The sequence below is a fragment of the Python bivittatus genome, unplaced genomic scaffold (assembly GCF_059951505.1).
Source record: "Python bivittatus isolate LINGU-HERP-01145 unplaced genomic scaffold, Pbiv_v1 ctg000190_np1212, whole genome shotgun sequence".
Classification (NCBI taxonomy): Eukaryota; Metazoa; Chordata; class Lepidosauria; order Squamata; family Pythonidae; genus Python; species Python bivittatus.
Window position 1 is genome coordinate 16,958,053 of NW_028277042.1, and position 20,529 is coordinate 16,978,581.

A 20,529-nucleotide genomic window follows, 5' to 3' on the forward strand; every position below is an offset into this window, starting at 1 on the left:
TTTTAATCTACATTCTGATTTCATCTGACTCTTGGAGATATGCAGGGTTACCAGTTAACTCCCAGTAAAATAAATAAAGAAAACCCAAAACACCCATCCGCTTCTTTAAGATTTAACATGGATCCCCAACCTACGTGGAATATTCTGCTGAGACCTAGAGGGTATTCAGAACCGTGGGACATTCCACAAGCTGGACGAATCAGCCTACAGTTCCCACGGTGAGATCGGCTTGTAATCGCATACGGCTGGCTTTCCCATGGTGACTTTGGCACTGTCTTGGTAAAAAGGATTCTTCCCTAGCTTGCCAGAGCTTGTTTTCACATACATGCACCGTCTGCTGGGAATTGCTTCTATTGTAGCTTTGGGTCTGATTTGCAGTCGTAATAATGATTGATGACTTAACTGCCAAAGGAATTAATGGTGGTGACACTCCAAGGAGAGGCAATTATAATGACGTAAATAGCTTAATGGATGATCATCCAAATGAACGTTTGCTATTCTGTGTCTCCTCCTCTAGGAACACTGAAATAATTTATTACATAAAACCACCAGCCAAAGCAGTGGAAATGGTTGGCAATAGTGGGTTTTCTTCCCCTTCACAGCCGTTGCATTATAAAAATGCCTCCCTGAAGAGTAATAATTTCTTTTACATTTGAAGGTAGTGAAGAGCTTTTGGGGTTGATGTTAGCAAGACAGCTATTTCTGGTAATGTGGGAATACAAGAGAGTTGGACTAATTCATCCAAGTATAGCTTATTTGATTTCTCTGAGCCTGATATCTGGCAGAAGAAGATATAAAAGGACTTTATCAAAGTAATTGCTGCCATTACACCTTCACTGGCCAATTCACATTCTGTGTCTAAAGAGAATTTACACCTGGTTATGTAAAATACTTGTAGATAGTGTAGGGCCAGGCCAATGCAAAAAAGTAGACGAAAGAAGAATAATATCAGGTACAAATGGAAACAATCAATAGATGTGGGGTTGTTCTGCTGTAGACATCAGTTAACATTTCAAGATAAAAGCCTGTATTGAAGGGCTAAGTATAAATAAGCTGGAAGGAAGTTCTAGGAATGTAGGGGGCAAGACCCTTCCTCTTGTGCCCAAAAGTCTTAACTAATATCACCAGTGTGAATATCAGGAGGACTTGTGAAGCAGATATGAGTGGACAGACAAGGCTGTACTGGTGAAAGTAGACCTGAGGGTAACTCAGTTACAAGAAATCGAAAGATTTAAGAATTAACAGGATTTTGAACCGGGCCCTGAAATATACAAGTAGTTAACAGCTGGTGCAAATGTTCACTACAACTTGGCCCAATTTTGTATCACCTGTAGTTTCCAAAAAATCTTCAAAGGCAGCTCCCATCAAGGGAATTAAAATCTCTCAGATCACATTCTGGACAGCTGTAGTAAAATAAAAGAGGAGTGCATATGTGACCCAGGAATTTTACACTCCTTACACCAAGCTGCCTTTAATATATTTAATCTAGAGATGTTGTGATGTACTATCCATTAGCCTCTTATTACCAAGGAACCCTCTCCCTTTCTCTCTTTGACATTAGAGTGCTTGGTGTTAGCAGACAAAAGAAATGCATAACTTGAAATATTCTTTAGAACAGTGCTCTTCTGAAGTAGAAATCTCTCCTATGCAGAGAGAATATAAAGACATTTTAAAACAGAAGCCAGTTTCTGTTAACATTTTATGGAACTAGACTGGAGATGGGATTCCTCACCCCCCTGTTAATTAATACAAAGCTGCAAGTTATTATTTTAGTTTAAAACACCTGATATTCCAGCTTGGCCATGGCAATGAGATCAATCCAAAGAACATTTCTTGCTGAAACTGCTTCTGCTGGCAACAACATACACAGGATAAGGAGTGAGAGAAAGGTTTGATGGATAACTAGATCACTACCTTCTGTTTCCACTTCCTCAATTTCAGTTTCATCTCCTGAAGTAGCTGAACTCTGGTCAGCAAGTTGACCTTCGGAGAGCTGAGAGAGGTCCTCGTGTTCTTGTTGAATCTCAGTTGCAGGTTTGCTTATTCTGCTGTCAGCATGTGTTTCTGGTACGGGCTTCAGCAAGATTAGGATTACAGGAATTAACATAGATTTATTGATGGAACCAAGGTTTTGGTAAATTAGAATTTAGAGTTGGTTTATAAATGAAAAAGTGTTTGTTTACGCAAAGTAGCAATTTAAAATGTTACTTGGCGTGCTATTTTTCAGAATGCTCAAGTTGACAAATAAGATTTTCATACCTTCTATAAAATGAATTTGAAATCAGGGTGGAGGAAATGAAATGCTAAAACGTATCCAATCCTAGCAGAAGCCAAAACAAGCATGGGAATTTCTAATCCTATACTTTAAGTATTAGGAATACTTTGCCGAAAATGCCATGTACCATAAGCCCATATAGGTAAATCTATTTTGGAGCTCTACTTTTCATTCTATCACGTGTAACATGAAGTGTCTTGTAACTCTTTATAAAACCATTCCCTAAAATGTTCAATTTGCAATATCTAACTTTTCCTTTCCCTGTTGAATTGGTACCACGCATACCAGAACTACTGGTAAAATAGTTCCTTGGGGAGAGTTATTTAGTAATAAATAAGGACAAACTGTCAGATCTCTTTAACCTTTTTGGGTCAATCTCCTAGCAAACTAGACAAGAGGGAGTTACTTCATCCCCACCGCATCCTTGCCTTATCTTGGTCAATCTGTTGAGATTTACCCAAAGCATTTAGAATCTCAGAGTCACCATGGATATTGATGGTGCTAAGAAGCAGAGAAGACTGTGGTCATTATCTTTCAGAACGATAAAGGTTCCTTCCAGCTGAGTTAAACTTCTAGTGACATTATGAAACAGTCTTCTTGATAACAGTATCAAGTGGTTTCCTCTTGCCTTCTTCCAGGTTGTTTCTAGACTTTCCTGTCTGATTCACAGTCCTGGAATTACTGACAGTCTCCCATCCAAAAATAGCCAGGCCTGTTCCCTTTTAGCTTCCTAGGCTGAAGTTGATTATCTTTAGAATTAAGTAAAGGTTTTAATCTATTGCTACTAGCCCACAGTCGAGAAGGAAAGCACAGTCTGAAGAAAATCACTGAAAGTTATTTTTCTGTACCCAAAGATGAAAAAGAATAATTTCTTACAATCTCATCAGCAACTCACAAGTCTGGCTTTAAGGCCAAATGAAAATAATTTTTTTAAAATTCCAGATTACTGAATCGGTCAAGTGCACCATCAACTTATGCTTTTGATGCAACATATCTAATGGAAATACAATGTACAATGTTTCAGGACCTGCTAAAATGGGAATTGCTTCATACCTGTGGAAGATTTAAAAGTACAGACTTTTCATCTTTAGCTTTCTGCAAAGTCTTTTTATCTTCTTTTTCAGGAATGGGGCTCTACATTAGAATTAAAACACAGGAAGAGTGACTTAGGCTTTTGTAAAGTCTCCTGAAAGATTTTGCTGAAGGATGCTAATTAAAGGAACTAATATCCTTTGCCCCGCAGCATCTCTGGCTACTGGATCCACGGTCAGGGTGATGCTCATAGCATACTGCACCCTCGACCAATGGCCATAATACCTAGACTAAATTTCTAAGAGAAAAAGTGAATTTCCTGTTATTACAAAAACAACAGTATTGCTTGGCAGAGAATTCGAATGGAATTGTACTTCTATGGGATTGTTTGCTCAAGAACTTTAAATCCCTCTCATCAACTTCCAGTTCCTTAACAATGATAAAAGAAAAAGAAAGAACCCCCCCCCCACAAAGGTAAAATAAGTTGTGCGAAGAGCACTGCTGCATTGTTAATTTACATAGCCAGGAGAAACTATCTCAAAACACACACACGCAATGAAAAAGCTGCTACTCACTGAATTTGGCAAGGGGTCCACATCTACAAAAGAAACTTTCTTGTCCATTGTAGCTGAGCGCTGCCTTGGCTTAGGCTGTGGCCTCTAAAAATTAAAAAAAAAACAATCTTGCATCAAAGTGGAACCACCAAAGTCCAGAAGAACCTTTTCTGCCTGAAATTGTTTACTTGCAAGAAAAATGCCTTTTCTTCTTCTCTCTCAGATGATTTTATTTTATTTTTCTCTGACCTATAATACTAAATAAGCCTGGAATGTTTTCTAGAGCTCTTTTCCCAGAAAGATCTATCTGACTCTACTTTAATTTCCTAAACATTCCCTATGAATATTCTAGCGACAATGCTAAAGAACACTGATTAGAGTTGGGATGCCTGAGAAGTAAAACTCCCATTTTCCCCCATTAAACAAGTAATTACAGATAGTCTTTGTTTAGTGGCCACAATTGGGCCTGGGAACTTGGTTGTTAAGTGAAGCAGTCACTAAGTGAAACCTCGCCTGGGCTTACGATCTTCCTTCAGCTTTCCTTTGCTTTACAGACCTGCAAAGGTCATAAATGCGAGGATTGGTTGCAAAGTTACTTTTCATCACTGTCGTAACTGCGAATGGTCACTAAACAAGTTGGTCACTAAACGAGGACTACCTGTATACCCAAACTTTCTGAAGGATCATCCAGATGACTTCTGAGTTGCACTTCCCAACAGTGTAAATTCAGAATCATCTTAAGTCCAGAAAAGAAACCAGAGTATCTCAAAATTCTGGAACATTGGCAAGTGGGGGATAAGGACAATAAAAGCTGTTGTTTTTTGATGGACGAAGAGCTACTTATAAAGCTGCAGAATTTGCCTGAAACCACTCAGCTGCAAACTTGCATTGAAGGTCGTGCATGTAGCAGTAAAGTAGGAGGGCAGTCTAAAGGGGGAGGGCAGAAAAGACACACCCACATGCAGCCCCCCCCATGTAGGGGGTGCTACATGTGGTCCATAGGATGCTCACTCCTGATTTAAAAAGAGAGAAAGGGATGTGTGATAAGTGAACAAGGGAGAGGGAATCTTTATGTGTTCTAGAAGAGCATTTCCTAATCAGGTCCTCTGTGGACAGAGTGGACTAGAAGTCTCATCAGCCACATTTATATCTAGAGGGCAGCCTGTTAAGAGAATGCAGCTCTAGAATATAAGGAAAGGCTGAATGAAATACCATTACTGATGATGAGAAAGATGGAGCCAGCAGTGGACCTTCCCCTTGCCCCTTCACCGGTTTCTCATTCTGGATGTAATCTGTGAGGTTTGCCGCTACAATTGAACCGGCTGGCTGAAGATAAGTCAGCTTCCATTTCAGTTCAATGTTAACTGTCCCAGCAGGACAACCTTCATAATCTGTTAACTCAAAGGTCCCTGAAAATCAAATGCAAACATGAACATATTATATTCATCTTCCTAATATTTGGGTTGCAGAAGCTGACAAAACAGATTCCATAATTAAGTTCTGAATCAATCAAAATTAGCCTTTGCTAAACTGGGTACTCTGCAATCCAGCAGTATGCAACAATAATCTTATGGGATGACTCTACAGCCTGGTTCACACAGAAAACAATAATGTGGCTAGTTTACTTTTGATTTAGCAGGTGTGAATCTACCACCTATGGATTATTGTAATGGGTGAAATGGGCTTTTTAGCAAAAATCCTGGCTTGGTGTTATGTTTGAACTCAACCTATAAGTTTAAATAACTTACCCTAATAGCTGTGGCCTATGCTGGCACATTAAGTAGCATGGTTAAGAACCAGTCTGGTCAAAATATTACAGAGATTTATTTAAAAAGTATATCTGAGTAATCTTTCATCTTGGAAAGACTTCTTAAGGGGGGTTGCAACATAAAACACAAACCATTTTAAAACAGGACATGCTTAAGATACCTCACAGAACAAAATGCAAAACTTAATATGTGGTTTAGCAAAGGGGCAGGATCTTACCTGAAATGCATTTGCCATGGGCTAATGAAATTAAAGGCACATTTGCTTTTCCTACGTAAAGCCCATCTTCTGTTTCACCATCATCAAAAACATATATATTCAAAAATTCAGATTTTAGATAGCGGTCAAGATCGGCATTCATTGGCACTGGGAAACACATATGATCGTCAAACTGAGGGTGATTGCTGCTGGGAATGATGGCAGTATCGTGATCTGGAAAGTCAAAGAACTTGTAGACAACATAAGGACTTGGCTGGAGATTGCTCTTTCGGCCTGGCAAATCGTTACAACTTTTTACTGTAATGTGGAGTTCGTTTAAGTTTCCATCTATTGAAGTGCTGCCTTGGAGAGAACTGAGTACTGGCTATTATAACAAGAAGGAGGAGAAAAATATTAATTAATGGCTGTTTGATAGATTCCTCTTTTTAACAGCAAAGGGAGACTTCTATCAGTAGACTGAATTGTACCCAATCTCCTGACATAGCTCCTAATAATCATAAGAACCACTCTGGTGCAAAAGAGTATAGCATATGCCTTAAAATTCTTATTTAACCTTTAAAGCTTGTAGGGTGATCCTGTCTTAATCATGCTGCCTCAACCAAACCACTTCACTAATTTATTTTGAGGACAAAAGAGGGCCAGGAAATTAAATAGGCTAGGCCAAGTTTCTTGAAACTAGGAAGCAAGCAATTTACAGACTCCAGCTGGGACATTCTAACTTTTAGGAGGTTTGTGGCATAATTTCTTAACTTGCAACTTCGTTTCCTGAAAAGATAGGAGAAATGTTGACTGTTCCTGAAGCCTGATCCTAACTTCCAAATGTCTCTACCAGTCAACGTTTTAGCCACCACTTTTTTAAAGGAGGGCAAACAAGAGAATGATAGTCTTGTCTGCCATGCAGATTAAGAAATCTGATTGTCTGTTTTCCCCACATTCTTCTAGGAAAACTAGCAACCTGCCATACAGCCTCTTACAGTCTTGTAGGTCAGTTACACAATAGGAATTTCAGTATAGACAGGCTGAATGAATCACGGAGAACCATGGAGAAATAGCTCTCCTATTGCTCTGAGGAGCCATGTGGAGAGATTTGGGCTGTATGCATGCATCAACATGCTTTCTTAGTCTTGATGTGACATGTGAACTGGTCCATAGTTTCTTCTAGATCACCTCCAGACAGGCTCATCTCCTGCTTGAAAAATTGTAATATATGCTTCTTCGTATTTAATCAAATCCTGCTATAATTCAAAGTAATCTGAATCTTTAGCCATGTTGATAAAACTATCAGTAGGAACATCTACAGTAGTTCCTTGTGTAGCTGGAAGGAGGACACACACTAGAATTGCCACCATGATAGAACAGGAACTGAAAAAATAGTGAACAACTCTACAAACTTAAATCTAAACAAAGCAATATGCCTTTGTGACTCCAGCATCAATGGATACATAAAGAGAATTGCATTTGAGGTAACAACAATAATACAACTAAATAAAACTGAAACTTGCCTGATCCTTTAGATTTGCTGCAATATAGCCAAGGGCTTTTGCCCGTTCTTTGTATAGCCTGATTGCTTGGTCCATGGGAACTCTTAACCTGACCCAATATTCCACTGTGCCATAATTTTGGATTTCTCTTCCCATGCCTATAAGTCAAACGTGTGATAGATCATGCAGATTTGCAAGGTCAAATATTTTAGCCTCATAGACATTATTTGCAATCATGGCAAAGCCAACACAGAAACCAGATTTCTTATTTTGAGATTCAGTTTCTTCAACTGAACAACTCTCTCTAATTATAGTATCAGTCACTCAACAAAGGACAGGATTTTGTTTTTACAGGATCTCTGTATGATAATGGGAATAATTACATGCCAGAGTTAAGATAGGATTCTGTGCTATCTAGGCTATGGAAGATCCTATATTAATAAATGTAACTCACTTCTCCTCAATGGTACTTAGACATAACATGAAAGCAGTTCTGTTTTGTCAGATCCATAAGCATGACCAACTTTTGACAATGTCATTAGTCCCTTAGCCATTTAATAGAATGAATAAATAATTATTGATGAGTTCAAATTTGTGCTTTCAGTTAAAGCATATTTTAATGCTTTGTAGTTTTCAGTGTAAAAGGGTCATGGGCCTTAAATAGGCAACAATTAATTATGCAGACTACAATGGCAACTTCATATTGCCATGGGATTATTGAAACAAGACCTGGCTTATACATGGAACATTCCAATGTCAATGTGGAGGCATTCATAATTAACAAGCATCTATTACCCTTTTTCCCAATTTCTCCATATTTTAGTGTGCACTAAACTTAGTCTACCAATCTTAATGATAACAGCACGGAATTGGTTTAGCTACCTAATCTATGTCAACAATAACACCAATTTTCTCTAGTTATAGCAAAAGAAATGCTACTTTTTCATCTGAACATAAGCTAGTAAACATGCATTTATAAATGCATGATCAGTTCAGTGACACTAATTCATGGATTAGCTTCACTGAAATCCACATAACTTAATCATGAGTACATGTGCACAGGATTGCAATACTGCGTCTTTGATTTCTAATTTAAGAAATCACTCATTCACCAAAAAGGCCAGATGGATTTAGCCTTCCTCAACTTAATGCCTCCTAACTGGGTTGGACAGAAAGCCCCAGACATCACAGTAAGCAGCACAATTAAAAAAAAAAAAAGCCAATATAATCCAGAGAGCATTAGTTGGAACATCCTGATTTAGGTAACCGTAGGTGCTGGTTGCTAGAAGTATAACATTTGGTTTTAAACATAGTTACCATAGCAATCAAAAATGCAACTGCGACATCAATAAGCAGCACTTACCAATTAAGATGGCAGAACTGCAGATTCTACCATTTTTTTCCAGAACTTCATGGAATCTTAGCTGACAAGCACCTGCTGTTTCGAAGTCTATGCCATAGGCAAGGTGGATTTCAAGGGTGGTAGTACTTTTCTGCAAATACTGCAGAAAGAAGTCATCTACCCTTACAAGATACTGAGAAGTGAAATTATAGGCTGGGCTGAGGCCTTGAACAACTGGAGTTGTCTGTAGTTCAAAATCATAAAATGCATAGGTACAGAACGTGGCAGGCTCTTGATCGCCGAAAGATTTGGTGGCTTCTGCAGAAAATACAACTCTGCTGATGTGAATCTCAAACAAGTTCTCCCCTCTTTCTAAATGAGCAGTTTCATCAAACTCATCCATGGGATCATCTGCTATCATTTCTGGTCGAAATTTGTACTGTTTGGTACCATAAGCGATATCCTTCAGCTGGGCTATAAGGCAAAGAATAGGAAGTGGATATGACTTAATTGGGTGTGGAGGTTAATTTCTTCCTTGCTGCTTCTGCAAAATTTGATGATTCTATTCCTTATATCCATAATTCACATGAATACATTATATGTGCATTAAGAAACTAGAACTGCTGGCAATAGTCAAAGCAGTTAACATGGCTGTTATTTTTAAAATTTTATCTTCTGCTGTAAAATCAGCTCTGGCCAATATACCTTCCAATTTTTGGATACGTGCAGCTCTAACGTCAAGAAGGTGGACATATTGTTCCAGTTTTAACTCATAATCTTGCTGTGAAACCTCCATCTTCCGTGTCACAGATTCCACTTCTGCCTGATGATTCAAGGTAGAAAAGAATTTAAATATTTATGCATACAATCTATGCTTTGTGTAAAGCAGAGTTCACCAATATCCAATGAATATCCTTCCCCCCAATACAATAATGCAATCATTTTTCAAATTGTTGAAATGTTGTGAGATCAGCAAAATCTCACAAAATGCCATACAGAAAACCCAAATGTCATGGGCTTTCATCTTTTTGGGAGGAGACGGCTTCCCAGAACTTTGAGCAATAGCACTCAGGAACAAGGAAAAAACCAAGCTCAGTGGAATGGAATTGGGAGAAGGCTGTGTCTCTGTTATGTCACAAATTATCTTGTAATTATTCAGGAGAATGGGGAAGAGGTTGACCGCAAGCCTCAGCTTAGTCCTTCATTTGCTGAACTGGGAAACATTTCATGCAACATTCTGCAGACATGGCAAGATTCAGTCCTGTAAATATATAGGATTTACCCTTTTGGGTTGGTGGCAGGATTAGGGCAATTCACTCTTTCGGTTGAAGAAATAGAATGGTAGAGGAATGCAAGAGGTTATGACTGATGCCTGAATATATTTGGAATAGGACCTACCTTGGTAAAACTTTGACTTCATGCCCGTTTGTACTATGCAATTTCAGTGTTGAGCCATTTATTCCCACCACTAAACCTGGCTTTTAAAATCCCTTATTTGCTGGGCTTCAGTAGACCCAAACATTTAATTTAATTAGCCTGGGGTCCTGGTCTGCAAATCACATGATAACTTTGCATATAAACTACTTGTTAAAAAAAATTGGGAGGGGTGATGCATGCTGGAGTAAGATTATTAAATGAAGAATTTATTTCAAGAGTGAAGTCTGATAGAGTTCAACTCATTAAGATTTGGTTAGTTACCATACAAAATATTGCATTCATTAATCTTCATCATGAGATTTTAGAAAAAAGTGAGGAAAGCACAATGACACAGATACGTAACACTCAACTGCAGTGAGAAAATTCAATACCTGATAGTCTTTGTTGATTTTATGCTGCACAATTAACATATTGCGTGTCTTTTCAAGTTCTTGAACAGTTTCTGCATGAACTGCCTGAAGATCACGCAGGGAACGCTCTAAATCCTTATGGACGTCATCTTCTACTTTCCCCAAAAACACAAGGTCTCCACTTGCTTGCTGTCTATGAACCTAAGCCATAAAAGTTGACAGCTTCATAATTAGTTTAAAAAAAAAATATTTCATTTTAATTGTAATAAATGGACCTCTCTCTTTTCGGCATTAAAATAAATCTATGTTAAAAGACCAAGCTTCTATATTTCTCAGTGCTCTGCAGGAAAAATAGAAGGCAACTCAGAACTAATTAGCAATCTGCTTTGAGCCAAATCCTATACATCTTTATTCAGAAATAAGTTTCAAAGGAGTTCAAAGGAACTCAAGAATCATTTCAATGAGAGCTGGTATGGTATCTGTAGATAAAAACTGAGGCTGCAAATTTCTGCATATCTAAGGTAACAGAATTCACCTCTAGTTAGTATTGTAAACCAAATTACAAAGCTCCCAGTCACAGGAATTAATAGTTTCACCCTGTTCTGTCAATTTTCTATATCTCTGTGTGCAGAAATGCATTACTCGGATACACACAAAACATATACATGGTATTTACCTACACCAGAACAGAGGATAATGCATAATCTGTTGTGGACTAGAGACTGGACAGATTATGCCCACTTCCTTAACCTGGTGCTTCTCCAGATGTGCTGAGAATTCCCATAATTCTCATTGGCAGTGCTGGCTGGAAATTATGGAAACTGAAATCGTACACATCTGGAAGATGTCAGGTTGGGTGATGCTATGCCAGATTTATTATCCTTTTCAAGGTGCTGCAGATGACTTTGTTGGTTGGGTCTGATGTTAAACACAGGTCCAAAATAATGAGAAAAATACGCTGTGCTTATAGAACGCTGGACTTAAGCAGTGTGCATCCAAGATGATTCAGGCATGTTCGTGCCGTACATATCAAAGAACACAATGAGAATTTTTCAAGCGCAACTCTGTTTAAAGGAACAGGAAGATCACCCACACTGATCTCAGGTCACTTTGGTTCACTTTTCCCAGAATAATATTCTCTAAGAAAGGTACATTTCGGGGGAGAGGAAAAACAAACAAGCCAGTTTTTCTTATGGAAGAGACTGCTGCGATGTCAATACTTTAACAATTCATTACAGTGGGGGGAAGAGTACCCCAGTGAAACTTTTCTATACTTGTTCAAGAACGGTAAATTCTTCCGATCCAACACAGAAGCTTTCAGAATTTTTTTTTATATCCCACAGAATCTGCAGTTGTCTTGATGAAGCCTGCAGTGGGATAACGTGGTTACAGAAAGCCCAATCTTTAGGCAAAGGGGGTTGGAGAGAATCCTTAAGGCAGTGTTGTCCAAACTTGGCCACTTTAAGATGAGTGGATTTCAACTCCCAGAATTCCCCAGCCAACTCTGGGAGTTGAAGTCCACTCATCTTAAAGTGGCCAAGTTTGGACAACACTGCCTTAAGGCAAATCTGCGCAGAACAGGAGGGCTTGAAAAGGTGGCTGTAACAGTCTCTGCAGTCTCTTTCAAGAGCATGAGAGCCTCACTGAGTTCGGCCACGGCAGCATCACTCTCCTGAAATAGAGAGACAGTCAATGGGAAGGTGCTTTTTGAGGGAATGAATAATGGAGTGAGAAGATATCTTGCATTCCCATAAAACATGAGATTCAGCTGGACAGCATGAATAAATAAACAGTGCTGTTTCCTCAGTTCTTTGTTTGGGCTTTTAAGAAAGAAGCATTTGCATAAAATATAGAACACTTCCCCCCTTTTTAGTCATTTTCTAAACAAGGAGAAAAAACTTCACCTTGGTGAAAAAATTCACGCGGTCCTTCAGCTCTTCCAGCTGTTGCTTCTGCTCTAGACAGCACGTTCGTAGCTCTTGATTCTCCTGGGCCAGCTTTTCATTTTGGTCTCAAAAGGGAGGGAAAAAAACCTTTTTACACCCAGCAGAATCTTAGAAACTCCAACCGTGGTCTTTCAGTCTACTGAACTTGCAATAAATTTATATTAAGCATAGGTATCAAATGCAATGCTGTGTTTAAGTCACTTCTTTCTCCTACGTTGATTAGAATCCAAGAGCTAAGGAAGAAATGCTCAACTTTCACAGCCCTGCAGAAATCAGGGGAATTTTTAGAGAAATGTTTGATGGCTGCACATGGAACTGTATGGGAAACAGAATCCAAAATTACTCAAGACAGTAATTTTAAAATTATTAATTGAGGAAAAGGTAAGCCCTATAAATAAATATACTTAAAGAAAGGGATCATCCAAAATTTCCCACACAAATCTTGGGGTAAGGGCATTTAAAACCCACCCTTGCTCCTCCCACTTTGTCAGCTGCCCTCAATTGTAACTGAGTTGTCACTCCTCCTCTGATCCGTACAGCAAACCCTATTTGCTTTCTGTATGGTTCCCAACCTTTTCTATTGCAAGGACAGGGAACTGGAGTGGGCTGTGACTTGCCATGATCAGCCCGTGTGTCTCTTTTCCTCACAATCATTTACAAATTTGGCCACCTGGGCTTTAACACAAAGCAACTCAAGGAAGCTACCTCAATCAGAACTTGGGGTGTGTACTTTTTGCACTTTTACAGCAAAAGCAAAAAAGTAGTCTTGCTCTCCTAACTTGTCTGCAGCTTCAGCTACAAATGCAGAAAATAAGGGGAGAAAATGAGTTACATCACTAAATATATAGTATATAATATATGATGTATATAAATACATCAATAAATATGTGTGCATGTATACGTACGTGCATTTCTTATACTGGGGATAGAGAACTGAGCAACAAAGACAATTCAGTTGATTGAATCCTGGGTAATAGGATTAGAGTAGTCTGGAAGTTAAATATGTCATTTTCAGTTCAAACCTTTCTTTCCTAGCTTTCACTTGCAGGGAGAGTTCTTGTGTTTTCTAATGTTTAAATCTAGAGCAGTGTTTCTCAACCTTAGCAACTTTAAGATGTGTGGACTTCAACTCCCAGCATGCTGGTTGGAGAATTCTGGAAGTTAAAGTCCACACATCTTAAAGTTGCTAAGGTTGAGAAACACTGCTCTAGAGGGACGTAATAAAATGCCTACTGGAAACTTATTACCAAAGATTCAATCAGTTCTACAGGCTTCTATGCCAAATATGAGGCGACAGAGCGGACTACATCCTTTCTACTTATAGATGAGGATGGTCACATCTTTAGAATAATCCTCTGCAGAGAGCAACAATTGATTTTTTTTTTTAACCATCCAGGGATTTTATAATTTTACAGAGTTGCATATTCAGATCCAGTGTTTGTGCAGATGTTTTGACCATTCAGAAAGATAAGAAAGCAGGCTGTTTGTAGGAACAACGTTAAGAAAACTTTCATCTGCAAAACTCTTCTAAGGGACATATGTAGCTTCTGGGGAGAGGATTTGGGGTTTAATTTAAAACAAGATTCAGCACTGAGTACAGAGTCTTACGCTCATAAAAGAACAGGGACTTAGCAACGATTAAGATAATCTACTGATAAAACAAACAGCTGTCAAAACCTGTTTGTGCTAATATCATCATCTGTAATCAATACATGCAGGGTGCTGACCCATGCATTCCATGTTAAAGAGAACTGGAAGACAAAGATTCTTAAGCCTGCAATTAATTTCAGCACTAAAACTGTATTGAAATGTTCCAGCCAGAAGGATGATAAAACCTGAAACTAATCTGTAAACTGAAGAGAGAAAAAGATGAAGGGGGGGGGAGCAGATGAGTGGGAAGCAGGCAAAGAATTTAAACCAGTTCTTACTATCCAAACGAATGCTTGGAGTTTCAGAACGGCTCTCCACCAAAAGGTAAATGAAATCAAGAGAGAACAAAACAAGAGAAGGAAGCTTGGTCTGTTAATTGAGTTTAGCTGGAGAAGACAATCGACTCCAAAATCAACTTATTTCTTTGGTTATTATTTACTCAGGGTTCTGTGCTGCTCTAATACAGAACAACAATTAGAGGTAAGGCTGGCATCCCCTTTTGTGGGGATGGGAGGATTTGCAAAGAGAATCATTAAATCAAGCGAGCTCCTATCTGCAGCTGTAGTACAATTCACTCCAGGTTTACATCCTCGTTGCTGTTTTGAGCAAACTAGGCTACACAAAAATATACAATCCTGAGGGTACGGTTCTGATTTTGTCTTGATCAGGCACAATTGTGCCTTTTCTCATTTCAATATTATCACCTCCCTTCTGCCCCAATACTAAGTGAAATGTGAGACTAGTGTAGAAAGTAAAACCGGATGGCCTAAGTTGGTTTTCTTGCATCTATATTCTATCACAGTGTTTCTCAACCTTAGCAACTTTGAGATGTCTGGACTTCAACTCCCAGAATTCCCCAGCCCGCATGCAGGCTGGAGAATTCTGGAAGTTGTAGTCCAGACATCTCAAAGTTGCTAAGATTGAGAAACACTGTCTATGAGGACCTTCTGTCACTGTCTATTCAGGGCACCTGAGGCCAAACTGTGGGAATCAAGGGGTAGACCAAGTGTTTTGTACCAGAAGATCCACGGCTACTAGTTAAAATGGTTTAGTAGCAGGTGACAGGAAGAATGCTCTCACTTTCACCGTGAGCTAATCAGACAAATTTGGACGAGGAACCTGACCTGGCACGCAGCACCTTGGTTATGTTCCTGGATGTGCTCCATTACTTAAAACCTGAAAACATATCTGCATACTTTGCACACAGCCGCTGTTATTTCTCTTTGCAGTGGTGTACCTCGTTCCACTTTTATTCTGTCCAGAATATTGTTCTTTTCTGCTAAATCTGACTTTAAAGCCGCCTCGAGCTGACCGATCTGCAGTTTCAGCTGCTGCTCCTTCAGCTTCCACTGCTGGTCGTGGGTCACACCGAAGGCGCTGAGAAATGTAATACAACAAAGGAAAAAAATAAAATGAAAACATAGACACGCACACAGGCAAAAAAACCTCTTCGCTCTCTTAAGCACACTACGTGGCATGGGAGGGCCTCTCCGAAATTGTCTTCCACCAGGACTAAAGCTGGGAGGCAGAGCAGGGAAAGGAGAGTGATCTTAACGACAGAGACGGTTGTCATCATGTCTTGGGAATTAAGCAAACGCATGCTGGACGGCTGCTGTTCAAGGCGCCTTTCTCAGCCTGCAGTAGTGGAACATGAAAGGCTCTGCGGGATGAGCAATGGGGTTGGCCTCAATTTGGAGCTGCTGAGCCAGGAGCACCGGCTGCCTGTGAAAGTTTCTGGGGGCTTGGAAAGGAATTTGGAGCTCTGCTCCAGAGGAATCCGCTACTCCCCGGCAAACTTCACAAGGCTCCGTGCAGAAAGCCCCATAAGGAACGGGGTTGTGATTACCCACCTAATGCTCTTTCAAGAACCGGGGAGGGGGAAGGGGAGGGAGGAAGCCCGGAGGCAGTGTCTGCCGAAAGAAAGGCTGGCCACAAAGCAATGCGGTTCCCGTATGATAAAAACAGCTCCTTCTGAAACGTATTAAAGGTCTTTGTACTTTCACAGCCTTAAATGAAAAGCGTATTCAGTGAGTGGGACCGAGGAACCTGGAGCAGAAAAAAGGAAGTGGGGCAGAAAAGGCCATTTGCTGTATTAAATGTTTCGCAACTCGCAGCCTGGCAGCAACTACGGGGACTACCGCTGGGTGCTTTTGCCTTACGGGAACTGGGAGAGCATTTCCAGCAACGGAGGTTCAGTGTTCAACCGTTGTTCAGCTTCAGCAGCAGGAAGGCCTTTCTTTCTCAATGGTTTAACCCCAGAGGAGCAAGGGTGGCTGCAGAGGAGCTACAGAACTGGTTAGGGGGATCTCTCAAAATATTCCCCGTCCAAATTTCTCCCCAGATTTCTAGAAATGGGGGGGGGGGAAGAGCTGGGTTGGGAAAACTTATCAGCTTTCTCTTTCAGGATTTTGTCTGGAAGGCTGAGGAGTTCGTGCGTGGATAGAACCCCTCCTGAAAGAAATGCAATTCTATATATAGGGATGGCAAGATTATTTTTGACACCCTGTGGTGTGTCAATTTGACACCCCGATGTGTGTAAATTTGAAGCTTGTTTGCATTTCGCATTTCAGCTAGATGCTGGGCCTGCAGATCACTAAACCTCCTCGCGAGAAAGAAGGATGTACCTGAGAATGCACTTCCACCCCCCCCTTTTTTTCTTCTGCATTCTTAAAGGTTTTCTCAGCTCACACACACATGCTGGTAACACACAATGGAAAAGAGTGAAATGTGCAAACAGTGGCAACTTTAACGGGCTGGACATGACTGCTGAAATTCACCGTGGCCCTATTCAGCTATCGGTAAAAGGGGGACCTTGACATAAGAGTTAACAGTTACAATAGGATGCATGGAAGAAATGCCTATAGGATAAAGGCCTCTGCAGGTAGAAACCCAGCCCTGCAACTGACAAACCCAACACACCAAGAGATATGTTGCAAATATATGTGGCTTTGAAATTAAGGAGAACATGGGACATGACATGCAGAACTTTACCCATTCAAATCTCTACCCAATAAAGCCGCTTTTCATTTGAATTACTAAGTATAATAGCGCCCACCCATATTTCCCCCATAATCTCCTCTGCCAGAAAGTATTTTCATCTGCAACCGGAGGCTTCTCCTGTCACCCCGTCTTGCTTCGCAATCAGGTGTTTCCTCATTAAGCCTCTGCAAATTGGCTGTAATGGCTTCAATTTTCTGTTCGGCACCAGAAAATGAATTCAGTGCCCTATCTCATTTCATGTTCCGTGGGTTTAGCTCCCTAATTTTTTATTTATGTGATATTAAGCACTGCTGACAGAATTTACACAGACTATTACCTCGAAGCAACTTTATAGAAATATCAAGCGCAGCCACAGTGCCAGCTCTAGGCATTTTGGCACCTGAAAAGTCAAAACGTCGCTCTGCTTGGGTCGGAACTGGAGTTCACATTTTTCGGGAAATTGAGATGTTGTGGGCTAAGACCTGGAGGCAAAAAAGGGGCACCCAACCCCCCCCCCCTTCAATTTGCTGCCTGAAATGGATGGTTCTTCAGCATAGCTTGGAAGGGCAACAACAGGGCAGAGCCTTTTGGAGGGAGGTGGGGGAGCCAAGGGTTTATTGCTCCAGGTCCCACAAAGGGAGAACACTTCAGAAAAGCTGGTCCTTTCAAGACCATAAGGACCATCCCTTTTCCTTCGAATTTAACCAGGTAAATCATGAGCCTAAGAATTATTTCAATGTTTGGGATTTCCTTCGCACCTCCTCTTTACTTTGATGTACAAAAAGAGAAAGACAGTTACATCACATTGAGAAGTATTTATGGTTAAATGAATATTTTGTTTCTGGGCTCGCATGTTCACCCAACGCAACTGAGCCACAAGCTAGTTAGCTACAGTTCAACCTCGTGTGTTTAGCCTAGCATGCTGTATGAACCAACTCATGTGGTTCATATAAAGGTCAACGTGTTGTGTGAACACATAACAATGAGTTAGTAAACTATAGTTAAGTTAAGCATTGGTTAACATGTCTTGCCAATCCAACCTCCAAATCTTCAAAACAAAATAATATCCTGCGGTTCTGGTTTTCCATTCAAAAGAAGTAATGGTAGAAATGTCATGAATTCACTTCGGCTAGAATTCAAAAGTAATTCAGTGAGCAGAAGCCAAGGAGTAGGGTGAGGACTGAACTCTTTCAGCCATCATGCTGTTGGACTGTCTGCTTTTGAAACTGACAGTTACAAAAACAGGTTGTGATACAGTGACTGGTTCACACTTCAACAGTATATGGGTTCCTTGTTTGTGGCATACATGTTGTGTGTGAATGCCATTACTTATGGTTTACTCACCAAATTATAATTACACAAATGGCACCTTATCACAATGTGTACAGTACGGTGGAACAACACATTCCAGGGATCCTGCATTTAAGTGAGTAGCTTTGCTACTAGAATGAAACAGCTGCTAATTTTTGCTGTTGTTAAAAACAAAAAAGGACATATAAATATTTTAGTTTTGTAAAGGTTGGCCAATATTGGTCTTCTAGATGTTGTGGGATTGCATTCCCTTTACCCTGCATTATTGGACATGCTAGCTAAGACTAACAGGAAATGGGAGTTGAAGAACATCTGGATGGCCATGTATTACCTGAGGATTTGCTTACATCCAGCACAATTTCCCCCCTCTTACAATATGTGACCTGCAAGTTATATTGCTGATGGCATTTGCAACCTTCAAACCTTTTCACTGTGAAGTATTTGGGGGCAGGGGGCAATTTATGCTTAGTTCCTGAGATCAAATCCAAGCTTATTGATCATTTTCCAAGGATGCTTTTATTTTTAACAATAATTTTAGCAGAAATAGTGCGCAGGTTAGTGTTTCAGGACTGCTCCTTACCACTACTAAGCTGTGCCATGTTCCTTTATCTCGCCACTTAGTCTCTTCCTTTCCTCTAGCAAGAGCAAAAAGGACAGAAGAGAACAGAACTAAAAAAGATTGATGACACTGCTGCTTGGGCAAGTCACCATAGATCAGGACTCAATCTTGTAAAAGTTAAAGACTGATGTAGTTAAGAGTATGGTCAGCAGTTCCTAAGGGACCATAACGAAGCCGAAAGGAACTTCTCCAATGTATGAATTGCTTAGTTACTCTAGAATGCTTCCCAAAGAATATGTATGGATTCATTAGTGGAAAAGCTAATGTGGACAAGATTCTTGAATCACTGTTCCGGGGAATTAGCAAGCTCCCCCACAACTTCACACATTCATACCTGTCCATGTCATTGAGTTCCAGATTACATACCCATATTTCTGAGTCAGAATATTTTTGCTGATAATATAAAAAACCCCAAAAGTTTAAAAGAAATTATGCAATTAGTTATAGTTTACCTGTTATATAATTTATCATAGTTTTCCTTTAAAAGGTCCCTCTCCTTTTCCAAATCATTAATTCTGTCTTGTAGCTGGAATGAAAAAGAGTGTTACAAATGATTCATTGCATAACGAGAAAGCAACAATTACTAATGTTCAATAGGTTTCCTGGCTAAGTATACGGGCTACATGCATTCTCTGCCGGGAAGGGACTGATGACCGCTTGTGCCATCTTAACTGCTCTGTTGTCACCGAAGGACAAGGCAGATTAGAATGGTACCCCCATCAAAAAGGTTATCAATAATGTTTCACTGACAAACGTGTTCTATATTTCTTTTGGATAAGATAAACACATTGGTAGGTTTACTCATGCTATTTCCACACAGATGATAATTTCACCTCCTCTATGGGTAGGAGACAGATGAGGACTTTTGACCCATTATATGAGGCTTTAGCAGTCACCATGGAAAAGGATAAAAGCCGTGTCCTGAATGGGTGGACCTCTTGTGATGAACTCTAATATATTACTTAGAGGCAAGATTTTTGCAGAGAGGTCCACCAAACGATTGCCCCATTTAGATTGCTCAGATTCATATGAATCCCATTGCAGGGCCATAATAGAAACTGTGGGTGGGAACGATCTACATAGCATGGAAAATATGCAGTGTGAATGAGTTATAAGAATATCAGAGAGTAAATACTGTACGTCTGCCAACATGCATCTGCCAGATCCCTGCTAATGATAAGGTAAATAAGACCAGATTGTTTAAATGATCAGAAACCCTCTAACTGATTGGTCCCTTCCACTGAACATTTTTGTTCCGCTCCAGTCGAGAATGCTGTGAAAAGTCCACATCTCTTTTAAATACCACAGACAAGGTTTGAAGTTTCACCTCTTCTAATCGTCGTCTTGAAAATGTGGTGGCCTGCAATTCTCTCTCAAGATGGAGGCACTTTGAACGCTCTTCTTTAAGTTGCAAATTAAGTTCTTCTCCCTTGGCCATTAGTGCATCATGGCTCGTTTTGAGATTTTTTTGGTTCTACGACAGTGAAAAGGGGAAGGAAAGAAAGAAAAAGAGACATTCGTGCTGGATGAGTAACATTTAGGCTATATTCAGAATCACATAGTTTTG

General features: G+C 39.9%; 1 protein-coding gene across 5 annotated transcripts in view; it reads right to left on the minus strand.

Annotated features, from left to right (window-relative positions):
* RPGRIP1L (RPGRIP1 like) overlaps positions 1-20,529 on the minus strand; it is a 57,558-nt gene that overhangs the window by 23,766 nt on the left and 13,263 nt on the right. For 4 of the 5 annotated variants that reach the window (XM_088136143.1, XM_088136142.1, XM_088136141.1 and 1 more), the window contains exons 8-20: positions 20,290-20,436; positions 19,415-19,488; positions 15,291-15,430; positions 12,362-12,468; positions 10,479-10,658; positions 9,376-9,493; positions 8,692-9,144; positions 7,350-7,486; positions 5,848-6,211; positions 5,074-5,270; positions 3,883-3,966; positions 3,329-3,409; positions 1,915-2,074 (exon numbers count right to left, since the gene is read on the minus strand). In XM_088136143.1, the coding sequence (XP_087992269.1) occupies positions 1,915-2,074; positions 3,329-3,409; positions 3,883-3,966; positions 5,074-5,270; positions 5,848-6,211; positions 7,350-7,486; positions 8,692-9,144; positions 9,376-9,493; positions 10,479-10,658; positions 12,362-12,468; positions 15,291-15,430; positions 19,415-19,488; positions 20,290-20,436 (2,242 nt within the window). Of the gene's footprint in view, positions 1-1,328; positions 1,404-1,914; positions 2,075-3,328; positions 3,410-3,882; positions 3,967-5,073; positions 5,271-5,847; positions 6,212-7,349; positions 7,487-8,691; positions 9,145-9,375; positions 9,494-10,478; positions 10,659-12,361; positions 12,469-15,290; positions 15,431-19,414; positions 19,489-20,289; positions 20,437-20,529 lie in introns of all 5 variants that reach the window. The other variant, XR_015795284.1, reaches the window with a different exon arrangement.